Source organism: Azolla caroliniana, unplaced genomic scaffold (genome assembly GCF_043228905.1).
Source record: "Azolla caroliniana isolate FFs.n. ecotype wild unplaced genomic scaffold, voAzoCaro1.0.p SCAF_1, whole genome shotgun sequence".
Taxonomy (NCBI): Eukaryota; Viridiplantae; Streptophyta; class Polypodiopsida; order Salviniales; family Salviniaceae; genus Azolla; species Azolla caroliniana.
In genome coordinates this window covers 34344492-34359185 of record NW_028230436.1, presented here as the reverse complement: position 1 = coordinate 34359185, position 14694 = coordinate 34344492, and the positions used below count along the sequence as shown (strand labels likewise).

General features: G+C 39.6%; 3 protein-coding genes across 5 annotated transcripts; 1 reads left to right on the top strand and 2 right to left on the bottom strand.

Annotated features, from left to right (window-relative positions):
- The first annotated feature begins 619 nt into the window (after positions 1–619).
- On the top strand, positions 620–5829 carry LOC147870034 (pentatricopeptide repeat-containing protein At2g33680-like). 2 transcript variants are annotated; one of them, XM_087336141.1, is made up of 2 exons: positions 620–4683; positions 5213–5829. In XM_087336141.1, exon 1 carries the CDS (start codon positions 947–949, stop codon positions 4538–4540), a length of 3594 nt encoding a protein of 1197 aa, XP_087192267.1. In that variant the 5' UTR covers positions 620–946; the 3' UTR covers positions 4541–4683; positions 5213–5829. The 2 variants fall into 2 exon arrangements, with proteins under 2 accessions (XP_087192267.1, XP_087192276.1); XM_087336150.1 differs by having other exon boundaries at positions 4782–5829.
- Positions 5830–6317: 488 nt separating this feature from the next.
- Positions 6318–8332, bottom strand: LOC147870033 (uncharacterized). The gene has a single exon (XM_087336130.1). The coding sequence runs from the start codon at positions 8277–8279 to the stop codon at positions 6576–6578; it is 1704 nt and encodes a 567-aa protein (XP_087192256.1). The 5' UTR covers positions 8280–8332; the 3' UTR covers positions 6318–6575.
- Positions 8333–10793: 2461 nt separating this feature from the next.
- Positions 10794–14292, bottom strand: LOC147870032 (rab GTPase-activating protein 22-like). Of its 2 annotated transcripts, XM_087336117.1 has the most exons (6): positions 14061–14292; positions 13874–13954; positions 12752–12881; positions 12618–12667; positions 12481–12534; positions 10794–12388 (listed from the first exon to the last, which is right to left on the bottom strand). In XM_087336117.1, exons 2-6 carry the CDS (start codon positions 13906–13908, stop codon positions 11332–11334), a joined length of 1326 nt encoding a protein of 441 aa, XP_087192243.1. In that variant the 5' UTR covers positions 13909–13954; positions 14061–14292; the 3' UTR covers positions 10794–11331. The 2 variants fall into 2 exon arrangements, with proteins under 2 accessions (XP_087192243.1, XP_087192235.1); XM_087336109.1 differs by having other exon boundaries at positions 13874–14292.
- Positions 14293–14694: the final 402 nt, after the last annotated feature.

Sequence of the window (14694 nt, the reverse complement as noted above, 5' to 3'; positions counted from 1 at the left end):
GGGGTGATTATTATAGATTAATGGTGTATACCTTCATAGTTTATGGTTAATTAAAATAATTAAGTAGGGAGATAGCAAAAGAGGAGAGAGTGTGTTCTTTTCCATTTGCCTACGCAATTGGCTGCTTGACTATCTCCGCTTCTCCTGCCACATGCATCATACCTCTAATTCCCTTCGCTAAGTATATGACATGAGCTTCTATACTACTTTGATTATGAACGTGTCGAATTAAGGTGCAACTTCGTATTCTGAAGCAAAGATGCCTTCCATCCACTTTCCCATGATCAACGTGTCATCTATGTAGGGGGTAACATAACCATCATACCAAATTTTATTTTCTTCTCACACTGGATTAAGAATAAATGTGCTCGATTCAGGATTTGCTTAAGTAATCGTCCGCTGATTATGAATGCGTCGAATTAAGGTGCAACTTCGTATTCTGAAGCAAAGATGCCTTCCATCCACTTTCCCATGATCAACGTGTCATCTATGTAGGGGGTAACATAACCATCATACCAAATTTTATTTTCTTCTCACACTGGATTAAGAATAAATGTGCTCGATTCAGGATTTGCTTAAGTAATCGGCCGCTGTTGAGTAAATACGATAATTTTGGAGTTGAATGCCAAATAAACAGCACGCGATTGGGCTGTAGAAGGGGACGACAGTTTTCCTCAGTTGAATGCTTACTTTTGATGAATTCAGGTGTCGTCCAAGATTAGAACTTCGGGTCTGACACATCAGAAAAATGCCGCAGAAACAGTGACATGGTGATGGTCTGTATACTCATTTGGATTTATGGAATCCTGGGCCATCAAAGGATGTCATCATACCTTGAATCTTGGATGAGAAACCATGGGTTTTCAGCCTCGCAGGGTAGGGATCCATCTCAGTGGTGGCCACCTTAATAAAAGAGATGGTCAAAGTAGATATTTAGATCGTCCTCATGACCATGACCTTCTTGCACCGGCTCCAGCTAGTCTCTCTCACCTCTAAAAGTCTTCAGAACTCGAGACATTTTGCTACAGTAGCTAGGTTAGGACTCCACAAAGAGCTTCAATCCCTGCAGTTATTACACATTAGAGGGGAATCTTTGTCCCGCAACTGTCTGTATAACATTCTGTGTAATAGCCATGGAAAGAAAGACTCCGATTCAGCATCCTACAGGCATTTGCACCTTCTGCTGATCAGCACTGAACTCGATGAGCATGCTGCATTGGGAGATCATCTGGTGAGGGCTTTTGCGCGTTATGGGCACTTATTAGAGGCTTCCTTAACCTTCTGCAATATAAAGAAGCCTAGTTTACATACATGGCATGCAATCATTTCAGCTCACAGTGTGCTGGGGCAGAGCAAGAATGTGCTCGAGTTGTTTCACCAAATGCAAAAGGAGAATTTACAGCCCAACAAGTTTGTCTACTCATGCATTGCGAAGGCATGTGGTGACATTGGTGAGCTCATGCAAGGGAGGGCAATGCACGAGCAAATTATAAAAAGTCAGGTTGAAGTGGACGCCATCATGTCAACCACCCTAATTGACATGTATACAAAATGTGGGGATCTTAGTGCAGCATGGCAGGTGTTTGAGGAAACTCCAAATATGAATATTATAGCTTGTAATACACTGATATCTGGTCTTATTGAGCAGGGTCAATGCCTTTCTGCTTTGAATCTTTTTGACAGAGTGATTGAGAATGGCATCGAGCCCTCATCAATCACTCTTTTGTGTATTTTGAAGGCATGTGGCAATGTAGGGTTCTTACTAAGAGGTGAAGTCACACATGACTTGTGTATCAGAGCTGCATTTGAGTCAGATGTGTCAATTGGAACTTCTCTTGTTGACATGTATGTGAAGTGCAAGAGGTTAGAGGAAGCATGCAGAGTTTTTGAGGCACTAAACACGAGGAACATCATTTCATGGAATGTTCTAATTTCAGGTCTTTCTCAGCAAGGATATGGCCATCTTGCTTATGACCATTTCAAAAGGATGGTTAAAGATGGAATTGAACCAGACAAAGTGACATTTTCAAGCCTTTTGAGTGCATGTGGCAGCGTAGGAGCCAAACAACAGGGTGACCTTATATATGATCACCTCATTAGAAGTGGTTTACTACTAGATATAATCGTTGGAAACACCCTCGTGGATATGTATGGGAAGTTTGGAAGATTAGAGGATGCCTGTAATTTATTTGACCGATTAGATGAAAAGAACGTGGTGACATGGAATGCTCTGATAAATGGATATGTTCAACATGGTTCCAGTGAGTTTGCTGTGCTGCTTTTCCATAGAATGCAAGAGGAAGGCATAAATCCCGACAATGTCACCTTACCTTGTATTATAAATGCATGTAGCACGTCAGAAACCTTAAGTCAAGGTAGAATGCTACATAGCAACATACTTAAACAAGGTTACGCTCAGGATTTAGCTGTAAGCAATGCCCTTGTGCATATGTATGCAGAATACGGAAACTTTGAGGATGCATGTAAAGTATTCAATGAGATAGCCAGCACCAGAAATGTGGTTTCTTGGAATACAATAATCACAGGTTATTTACAGCAAGAACATTATAATCTTGTGTTGAATTACTTCCATAAATTGTTGCAAGAGGAAGTTGAACCTGACAAGGTCACATTTTTATGCATACTAAAAGCTTGTGAGAATATGGGTAATGTAGATCAAGGAATGGTGCTACATGACTGGGTAATCAATAAAGGGCTTCATGTTGACATTGCTCTTGCAAATGCTCTATTAAATATGTATCTAAAATGTGGATGCTCTTCTGAAGCTGGCAAATTTTTTGATTCCATGGAGTGTCGGGATGCCATTTCATGGGGTACAATGATCACGGGATGCAGCCAACTCGAATGTGGTTCTCATGCTATTCATCTTTATTCTGAAATGCTAAAGGAGGGATTGGAGTTGAACACAATTCTGCTTTCTTGTGTCCTCAAGGTTTGTGGTAATATGCGAGGCATACATCATGGTAGGCTAATTCATAAAGATATTATCACTAGAAATCTTCAATTTGATGTAACCCTTGAAAATACACTTATTTACATGTATGCAAAATGTGGGAGCCTTGAAGATGCCAATGTACTGTTTGCAGGTTCTCAAAAACGAGATTTAAAAACGTGGAATGTAATGATTGCTGGATACTCCCAGCAAGGATTTAACCATTGTGCCCTCAAGCTTTTTAAAATATTGCTGCAAGAGAACCTTAGTCCAAATGAAGCTTCCTTTTCTTGTGTTCTTAATGTATGTGCTTGTATGAGAGACATAGGGCAAGGCAGAGTTATACATTGCCAGGCTTGTGAGAATGGATATGCTCTTGATATAGTAATTGGCAATACCCTTGTGGATATGTACAGCAAATGTGGAGAATTTGAAGATGCTAAATCAGTTCTAGATAAACTCAGTTATCAAGATATAGTGGCATGGAATACAATTCTTGGAGGCCTTGTTGAGCAGGGACATGGGGGTGTAGCTATCAGACTTTTTCAGGAGATGGTGAAAAAAGATGTTGAACCTAATAATGTAACGTTTATATGTATTTTGAAAGCGTGCAGTGCTATAGGATCATTGGAACAAGGCAAGGTGGTGCACAGAAAGCTTTTGCAAAGCAGGATTGATGTGGATTCCATCCTTGGGAACTCTCTGATTGACATGTATGTTAGATGTGGAAACCTGGAAGAAGCATTCAGAGTCTTTTCTAAGCAACATAATCGAGATGTGGTGTCTTACAACACAATGATTTCTGGGTATGTGCGGAATAATAAAGGTTTTTCAGCCTTCAAAGTCTTTGAAAAAATGCAAGCAGAAGGGATTAAAGCTGACAAAGTCACAGCTCTTTGCATGCTAAAAACCTGTGGATCGATGGGAGCTGTGAAACAGGCAAGTCTGATACATGATCAACTTATAAGAAATGGATTTGATTCAGATGTTGCCATAGGCAATTTGCTCATTATCGTGTATGCAGCATGTGGAAATTTGGAAGAGTCTCACCGGATGTTCAATATACGGCCATTTCATGATGTGGTTTCTTGGACTTCATTGATCTCGGCATATTCTCTACATGGTATACACACAGTAGCAGGGCATTGCCTGAAACAGATGGAACAACAGGGATTAATTCCAGTTGATGCTGCATTTACTAGTATTTTGTCAGCTTGTAGTCATGCAGGAAACATTGAAGAAGGGTATGATTACTTCAATTTGATGAAGGATCAATATGGCATTCAACCAAGTATTGAGCATTATAATTGCATGGTTCAACTCCTTGGGCAATCTGGTTGTCTTAAAGAGGCTGAGTTGATGCTTCGAACAATGCCAATAGCAGCGGATACGTGTAGTTGGATGACCTTATTGATAGCATGTAGATGCTTTGGCAATATAAATATGGGAAAATTGTGCTTGAATGAAGCTATCAAATTGGATTCTGATACAATAGCAGGATATGCGCTGCTGTCAAGCATGTATGCTGAAAGTCATATATTGGAGAATGCTTTAGTACCAATGGAATATAGGAAACTACAAATTTGAAATAATAGACAAACTCAAAGAAATGATGGACAGTCAATGATCATGAACCGGACCAAATAGCAATATAAATGATTGGGGTTTGCATTGGATGGATATGATGAGGTGACTAGAGAGGCTGATGGAAATTTTGGGGTGCTAGTCAGGTATTCTTTTGAAATTTACTCCTCCAAGCTTCCTGTATACTTGTGTGTATTGTAAATTGTAAGAGGATTCTTTAACCATCATGTGTTGCAAATTGTAGGATTCAGGTTGGCACAGATGGCCCGATCTTTTGCAAAAAACATATCCCAGAAATGAACTAAAGGATGCAAGTATCCCATGCACGGTTTTCAAGTCAGGTTGCAGGCTGCCGTATGGCTTGATCTCATGATACATTCCATGATGGATATGGCTTGAGCTAGGTCATTGCATCAATGTCTCTGTATGGGTAAAAGTAAACCAAAAGCTCACTATCATCATATTTTGTAATATCGTGTCCATAAAACAGAAAATTCCATAGAGTTGAGACTGAACCTAAAAGTTAAAACCTAAAATGTATCCTTGTAAGGAATGAAAAATCTAACCCTGGTATTATATATTTTCGTGTCATAAAATGTATTTGCATGTTTGCAAGAAATATATATGTGAAACTAATATAGAATTTGTAAACCTTTTACTTATTTTGTACAATAGGACTAAGAGGCTCTGTGATACAAGATACTATATTTGCAGAGCTAGTCATCCAGAGGCATATAAGGGAGCTATATGTGGATCATGCTAGGGTTGGGGAGTGATAGCTTACATATGGATCAGTTTGTAGAAGAATAGAGAATGCCTTCATTGTGTCAATCAAGCCATAAAATAATGCTTCTAGAGTAGCTTGCATCTATCTCGCAGTATATTCAATATCTCCTTCTCATCCAAGGTCCTTTTGAAGGTTGATGCTGAAGACAAATGATGATTTCCTCAATTTTCCTGTAATATCTACGTCTTAAATCTCCTAGCTTGTGGATGATGCTCTCCGGAAATCTTAGTCACCTGCTTGAGAAGTTTCTCATTAAAGTCAAGTCATACTCCCAGTAACTGCAGTTAATGGAGATGAGGGAGGGTAACGATGGTGGAGTCGCTCTTGCAGGGTTCAGAGGTGTAAGCAATGAAGAAGTAGCCATTCTGTAGATCTTGCGCCTGGACAGCCCTTGTTGTCCAAATGTGTGCGACAGTGTTGGTGTATCTGGTAAAGAACTTGATAAACATATGTTGAATGTTCGGATATCAAGCCAATTGTTGTACTTGTTTTTATGGAAATGGAACTCTAGTATTGTGAGATAATTTTTAAAATTTGTATATTCCTACGATCATGGTCTTTCTATTCTCATATTTCTTGATGAAGACGGATCTTCATGGTATGGAGAAAGAGTAATCTTTTATTAATTTGAATAAAGGTATGGCATTGAACCCCAGTCACTGTTTAGTTTCTATCAGATTCTGAATAAAAACTACTAGTAGACATGACCAGTGTGAGTGCCAATAAATTCTATCTTTTTGAATGTGATGGTATCTTAGATCAGGGGGATTATCTCTCAGCTGGGTGAAGCAGCAAGCTTTGATTGGTTTAACTATCCCTCTTCCTTGCTTTATATCTTTAGCATGGAATATGGACACAATATGTAGAGTGGTGTGATAGACACCATATTCAATGTTAAGGTAAAATCATACGTCTGGAGCTAAAAATATGCATCCATTTACCTCTTCTCTCTCAAATATTCTTAACTTTGGAAAAGAAGCATTACAATCAGAAGAACCAAACTCTACTCAATTATCTGAATACTCTCTTCTTTAACAAAAACTTTTCAAACGTCAGGCTCTCAAAACAATAGGCTTTCAAAGACAATGCTAATTTAAAACAGTTGTGAGCACACTTGCTTTTTTCACCCTAAAATAAAAGCTTAGGTTTTTAACGAGATAAAATGCTAACAAAAAAGAGCAACCATAGTGATGGAGAGTGATGTGGATGTCTTGATAGACCACAAAGAGGATATTGAATAACTGTTTTTTCTCAGCCAGATGAGCAGATCATGACCTTGCATCTGATAATCCTATGGTTCATCAGAAAGAAGCCTGGCATGACCATGGCTAATATCTTTACAAAATCATGATGCTCCAATGTAGCACAATGATGTTGTTGATGGTTCAGCCAGAATTTGCCATGCTGATCACGAGCGTAGGGAAGCGCTTCCATGTAACGAGGATCAAAGTGGGATTCAGTGCCCACCCGGAAAATTGTAGCAGGGTACTGGAAAGAGAAGGCTAGTAGGTGAAGCATCCATATCCACCTGGCTGCAATAAAGAAGGACTTTGCAACCTCATCTGGCCACTCCCCGATCTCCCAGTGCAACACTTTGTCTGCAATTTTGTTCATCTTCTCATTGCAGAACTCATCAAAGCTCTCACTGTAGGCATTGGAACTGGATTCACCTCTGTATATCAACAGTTCGTCCCACCCCACCTGCAACAAGCTTGTGTAAGTCCTGTAGAAAGTTAGTGACCGTTGCCTTGGTTCCAACATGCAATGGATCTGGCTGCTGCCACTCTTTCTGAACTCTATGTTCTCAAAGTCTTCATAAAAGACTTGGTTGAACAAAGACTCCAGATGATACTTCACAGCCTTAACAGATCCAATACGACGATTGATATTCACATAATCAGCATGAAGTTCTTGCAGTAAGGCGTCTAGTTTGTGGATGCCTGCTTGGTCCTGCATCAGAGCTCTGCACATTTGCTTCACCCCTATTCTCGCCTCCACCACCGCATTACAAAACTCCTCCTTTGTGGGCTCTAGCAGAGTACCTGGCCAAGAATCAGATGATATATTAATCCAAGGCACCTGATCATAAATACTACCCACCAGGCCATCAGACAATGCAGCTTCTTCAACTGTGATGCTAAATCTGTTGTTGGTTGATGCGTTTGTTTTTTCACTTTGTAATGCTGCTGGTGTATATTGGAGTTTATACTTGTTCTCCAGCTGCTCGAGTTTGCTTTCCATCTCTTGCACGACCCTTTTGAGCTTAAAGATCTCTGCGATTGTCACATCTCTATGTTCCCGCTCAGTACCAGACACTGCGTCTTCATGGACAGAATTTAAAGTCAAGTCTAATTCTATTTGTTCATCATCCTTATGGCTCGATGTTGCTTCCCCCTTATGAGAAGATATTATCTCAGAATGTGTATTGGATTTGGATTTGATCGCAGTGTCATGTACTACTTGGCATGTGCACAATATTGATGAAGCTGGATGCAGAGTGCCCTTCTTCTTGATGGATTTAAACCATGACCTCAATGTACATTGGAGACTTAATTTCGGGTTTTTGTGAGAATTCGTTAATGCATTGACATTAAACTTACCCCCTGGAATTAAACAACCCTCACATCTAAGATGGTCTCCATGGATCTTTATTTCATTTCTCCCACAATGCTTTGTAGCCTCTGTTTTGAATGAGGTGCCTTTTGATCTGCATGTATGAATAAGACTCAATGGGTTACTAGAGGACGATACATGATACTCATGAGTCTCTGGCCCAAAAGGTTTGACATCCTTTCGAATTTCTTGGACATTCATTGTTGAAATTGGGCTGAGATATTCTCCTAGATGTTTCCGAGAGCACGTGCTAGCGGCATGGGCTGAATGTCTCGTGTTACCAAAGTCGTCACTCTCCCAGTAGATCCCACATTGTGTGGAATTCATTGGTGGCTGATCCATGGAACTAATGTAATGAGCTGGTGATCATCTCACGACAGTGTCATAATTCGAGATGCCGGTGGGGTAGAGTGTATTCTCAATGATGATGATCATCCATGATCAGCGTAGTAATTGATTTCCCAACTTTTAATGGTGAGCTCCTAGGTGCTAGCGCACGTTGATGGGTGGAAGCTTGCCGCACCACCACAGCTTCCCACCAGACGAGAAATGTATGTCTCAGAGCTGATCATTTCATCGCCTGTTGAGGTGATGAATAAACAGGCAGTCACCCTTTGTTAATTGAGAGAAACAGATCGTATATGATCTGAATTTAGAAGATGAATACGTAAAAGGAACATGTACATGATTAATAATTAGCCTTTCGGGGTATGTATATAGTCACATCATCTTATAGAGTACAATATCCTCTAACAGGGAATTGGGCCTAATGTAGTTCAACATATCCTATCAGAATACAGATAAATGGGGCTGCATGATCAATACAAAAGAATATAGAATTTTAAAATAATGCATAATGCCCAACCCTTCGGTTCTCTTGGGTAATGGTAACATATGATTCCATGGATCGGTAACATACATACAATTCCATGACAGTTGGGATCTGAACTTAAATTATTAGACATGGTATACCATTCCTCCCACACGTCCTTAGGTGTATTCCTTTATGTAAGAGAAAGGCTGTTAAAGTTTTCACCCCTGCATTTCGCAAATGTCAGTTGGTAAATTTGTGGGATATGAACCGGGTGAAGTATGGCTTTCCACTAGGGTTAATGAACCCCAATATAAATTCAAAAGCAGTGCAAGAGAGATCGATGTCTTCTCTCACATTCATCAACTTTCATTTGGAGCATGTCTTCCTATTAACGAAGTGAGATGCATTAAACCGGACACAAAAAGCAAATTTTTGATGCATTCTGTCGTTCCTACATGCAATAGTGAATTTTAACCTTTCAAAGAGAGATGCAAAATAGACCAGCGACTCAAACATTTTTTAAGATAAGTAAAGTTCAGCAAAAATTTCATGCTACATATTCAGCCTTAACAATAAATTAAGTTCTTACACACAAAATATGTAGTACATGTTGGGGAATGTTTTGATGATCGTGCTATCAGAATCTTAGATTGTGATCGATCATACACACCAATTGTTCCCGTGTATTGGGTTTGGTGTCGTGATTATCATCAATTTCAGTTTCACACACCCATCCATTTTCTCATAAATGAGTGGCTTTACAGAATTGACATTCAATTTGACATATTTCCAATAATCATTCTTTCCCATTGAGAAAGAATATTGCTAATAAATAGCCGTCTACAAGATCACAAACCATTTGGATATCGATCTTTCTTCTGGCTTCCAACATTAATTTCTACCACGCTGTTGATCATGCTCATATTTCACATTATATCTCAATTCTCACGAACGATATGATTGAGGCTCGAATGACCTTAATCCAACTTAAATGTGCCTCCGATCATCAAACGTTTCTTACTTTCCACCTCAGGTAAAAGTAACTACTTTGTTTTGTTGTTTCATTAAATGTCCTTTCATGTTCTTCAGCCGCAAAAGCATTACAAGTGAGGTATTCATGCTCTCAATCAATATACGCTCCAATCCTTTATTACTCTTTCAAGACTTCCACAAACCCTTTTCCCAAACTTTGTTTACACAGATGATCAAATGCAGCAACATATTAACAAACAATGCATAACATTCATTTCTTCATCAAACACACAAGATAGTACTTCACAAAATGGTCCATCTATCCCCGGGGGGAAAAATTAAAGAGAAGATTTATCCAAAAAAGAAACGAGGTCTCTCATATATAAATACTTTCTTAGAACATGTTCTGGAAGAGGTGCTTGGGATTATCTCTGTTTTTAACATGTCTCTCATACTCACATACTGTTCTCAACTATTCATTTCACAAACCTCATTTTAAAATGTCTCTCAGACATATATTGTTCTCAACTCCTCATTTTACAAATCTCATCCACTTGAAGGTTTCGTTTTATAAATAAACACTATTCACTCTAATGGTACCATAATATGTAAATCCATTGAACAAAACTGATGAGGCATTTGTTGTTTCATTTAGATCAATGATTGAGCAAAACTATGGACATGCATTTTCATTTAGGATGTACATTGAACATAGAAAAAACCATGGACATTAGGAAAGGATCATCAAAAGATACGACATTGAACACAGCTATGAACAGTAGTTATTTGGGTTGGACTGAAAGCATTCCAAAATACATACCCTCAACATGCACAACTTACAGGCACGAGCTCTTTCAGCTTGCTGTAGAATATGCCTTGAGCAATAATAAACAATCATCAGATGAGTCACGTCCTTGCCTCTAGATTAATGACTTGAGAGACTTGGTAGCTTTATCCTCATCTTAGAACCAACAGTGAAAGCACAAGGGCTGAAAACTGAAAACTTTTTGCTCTCCCAAACAGATTCACAGACAACTTCAAGAAAAAACTGAGTGCAATGCTTCATCGTATATTTGAACTGAAGTTAACAGCTTGATTATCCAACGTATACAGATATTCAGAGACAACATTTGTATTATGTCTCAGTCATCGTGTATTGTAGAGTTTATTTACATGAAACGCCTCACCTACCACACCTTACAGATACATATACGACACATACAGTAGATGTTTGGTTAAAACCCATTTATAACTGCTTTCTTTATTTTCTTAGGGAGGGGCTGGCTTAGGGGTGTGGAGCAAAATTGTAGGCCTCAGGATAAGACCAAAAGAGCAGAAGAAGGATAATGCAGTTAGGTCCTTCTCTTTCCAATACTGAGGGCGGGCAGCAATTAGAAAAGTTTCTTTCTATCTGTGTGCATGTATGTTGATTACAACCTTGTTAGGTTTTACAGGTTGAAATCAATCTCCACAAATTTCTATGATGAAGGGATACTAGTAGACACCGAATATCATTGTCTAAGAGGACCCACATATTCACAAATTGTCAGATATGCAATTGTACTCTTCAAGCACCTTTTCCTTGCAGCAGATGCAGTTTATCGATTATCACCTTCCGTTTTTGAAGAGGATGCCATTAGATGAATCAGCAGAAACTTTATGATGACAGGATGCTATTAGTCTCCGAGCATCATCCAGAAGGACCCATATATTCAGATTTCCTGACATATAATTGCACTCTTCAAGTACCTCTTCCATGCTTAAGCAGTTATCCATGATCACCCTTCTTTTCTGTCTAACTGCCGCAGCTATGACATAAAGGAGTAGATCATCACTGGGTGGAGCTTTATCCCGACCTCGCCTGCAGGAAATCTTCACTTTATCAAGCCTCACTGCAGTTCGATCTGCCCAAAGTGTCTCCCAGAAGGATAACGTTTGCTCATAGGACAGTTCTCTCCTCATGAGAACCACAACCATTCTGTAGATGAAATGGCAGTCGACGGCATCAATCTTCTCAAAATGCCTATAAAGCTGTGGATCACTGTGCTTCATGATCCGGGAAAACATTTGCAATTGCTGTTTAATACCCTCTTCATCCATCCTGAAGTTATGCCGAGCAGCATGCATAAATGATGCAAAACACCAGAAGGCTTGATAATCTTCATCTAAATGGGCGACGAATGGTGATAGAAGGTCACTCATTCCTTGGCAATAACCAATTTCGGGATCATACACAGCATATACTTCCAGTATAGACACCAATCTCGCAGCGTGATGTTGCAAGGATGGCTCTAGTATATCATCCCTCAAGCCCACCTCCATCGCTAGTTGGTTTGCTACACCTTTTGTTATCTTTGCTTGAGAAGAGGAGAGTTGAGCCCAGTCAGCATTTATGCGCACAGCATCTAGCCTCATGATACGCTGCCAATCGATAAATTCTTGCTTTGCCTTGGCATCCATTTCTACCAATCCCGCTTTACTTCTTTGAAATGCCACCGGGCTGTCTTCTTCCATTCCTTTACACAGGATTACATCTTCAGATGCAAATAATAGTGTACATCCCCTTTTTGTAAAGATATCTTCGTTACCAGCCATGCTCTTCGTCTTCGATGAGATACTCTCACATAAAACTTTGCATCTCCCTTTCAAATCCTCGTACACTTGCCTGCACATAGAGAAAGAAACTGTCAAAACACACAATGTGGAATATGAATTATGCAGGTTCACATTTTTAGTTTGCTTTGGTTCAATTATTACCTTCTCACATGCATTTCCGCCTCTCTTTCCTTTTGAGTGCTTTCAAATCCGTAGCTGCAAAACAAAATAAAATGGATGAGATAGACACTCATCAACCCAGCAACAAAAAAAGCTTCAGCATGAGTGAAATTCCATACAAGTTCAATAGGAAAGGCCAAACTTCAGACCGTATGCTTGCTTCCACACCCTGTACAGATAAAGAAAATGTAAGTTGCAAATTATTATCATCACAACTTTAGTCTAAAATCAAATAATTAGAACATTTACGCACTCCATGGCGAACCCTTCGCAAAATTTTGTCACCATCCAGCAAACGCCCAGTTTCTGCATCAAATGCATCTTTCCACTGCTTCAATGTGAGGGGGAGGCAATTCTTCTTACTACGATTATGCAGGCGCTTACTGTGTTCTCAAAAGCAAGATAGAGTCCATTATAACCTTAACAAACAGATAAAGTAACATGGTGTTTCCAGAAGACACATATTCAGTATAAACATAATATCTACTCTCTTATAACTCCTTTAACAAACAGAGAAGACTTTAGTTTTCAACAAATACCTCATAATGTCATCACTAGTATTAAATACAAACAGACTTTATGTTGAGAATTCACACTTCATAATGTCCTCACCAATATACTATACAAGCAGCTTTTGTTTTCCAAATATATATATATATATATATAAACTGTTTAATGTGAATTTGCAAGATCAACGAGCAAGAATACTACTTTACTGGGCCATTAACAAATTCTGTCACTAGCAAGTAAATATAATTCTGTCATTAGCAAGTAAATACACAGAACCATTTGCTTTAAAAAAGAATAAAATTATCTGAGCATTTGTAGACACGAACAGATATATGGGTAATACAGAAGATGCTTGCTTGCAGGATAAAAAATATGGCTGTTTCAAGATCTGTAAGCACGAATAGATACATGGGTATATACAATGTGAAACGCTCTTGCTTTCAGAAGAATACATACAGCTACTTCGCGAACTTGGACAGATACTGAAAAGGGATAATTATGCAGATATTTCTCTCTTTTGCAGCTCACAGGATGAAAGGAGGAGGGAAAACATGTTCCTTTTATATGATGAGTTAATCTACCAACAGGATTCTCCCCCAATTCAGAGAGAGGTAAAACACAACTCTTTTTCTATCGAAAAGAAGGCTCGCTCTTTGATAAGAATAAGCAAGAATTTTTACAGCGTGGATCTGGCGAGTTTATAAGAAAGAGAATGCCATTGCATCGCAAAATCTTCAAAGAATACAGAAAATCCAACTGAAAACGCCACTGAGGACTCGGAAAAGGACATGGAGAATTCAAAGGAAGAAGCAGGAGAGATTTCTGCACAGAAACGAATTGAAAGAAGACGGTGTAGAATACTCACTTTCTTCTGTTAAGAAGCGCAATACCAACAGTCATGGCTGGAAGCTTCAGCAATAAGCCTGGAGAAATGTTTTAGAGAGGCCTGTTGCAGAAAAGTTGACATGAAGGCTTCCACAATTCCGCAAAGCTCTTAAAGAAACACAGAAATCGGGGTGGGAGCAACGCCTCCTTTCTCTGCATAATAATACCTCGAGGGATCTCCGCGGAAGGGGGTTGAGTTCTGTCTGCGGCGATGGATTCTCCTAAGAGAGGGGGGAATATGAAGATCAAAGAGGAGAAATTGAGGCAGCCAAGCGACAGATCGCGCGAGGAGAAGGAGAGAAGGGAAGATTATGAAACAGAGGGTCCACAGGAATGGATCAAGAAAGAAACGAAAGGATCTGAGGGAGCAGACGAAACAATGGCGACCTCCAACCCCAACCCTAATTCATTCAGAAGAAGAAAATTCTGAGCAGAGAAGGTTTTCTGATCAGTCTACAAAAACAGAGCACCTACCTACCCCACCACCGGCCGCCAATGGAACCGGGAGTTTCTGGTCAATCGGCCAAGAGGTTCCTCCCTTAGGCCAATGGACCCAGAAGTTTGACAAGATGGTCCCGTCAGTCTGGCCAACAGGTTCCCTTGCCCAATGGAGCCGGAAGTTTGAGATGATGGTCTGGTTAGTCGGCCAATGCAGCCGCCGGTAGTTTGAGATGATGGTCCTGTCATCCGGCCAAAGGATTGATTGTGCCTTATGAGCAAGGAACCTGTACACACTATTGTTGTGAACTTGAGCACAATATGCCGAACTTAAAACTAATGAATAGGTTTATGAAATGTATA

Coding starts and splice junctions, on each gene's coding strand:
- LOC147870032 (XM_087336109.1), bottom strand. CDS start 13,908: ATGACTGTTGGTATTGCGCTTCTTAACAGAAGAAA. Junction 12,535..12,617: donor TGGCCTTTCCTATTGAACTT/GTATGGAATTTC, acceptor TTTGTTTTGCAG/CTACGGATTTGAAAGCACTC. Junction 12,389..12,480: donor GCGGAAATGCATGTGAGAAG/GTAATAATTGAA, acceptor CTCTATGTGCAG/GCAAGTGTACGAGGATTTGA.
- LOC147870033 (XM_087336130.1), bottom strand. CDS start 8,279: ATGGATCAGCCACCAATGAATTCCACACAATGTGGGATCTACTGGGAG.
- LOC147870034 (XM_087336141.1), top strand. CDS start 947: ATGACCATGACCTTCTTGCACCGGCTCCAGCTAGTCTCTCTCACCTCT.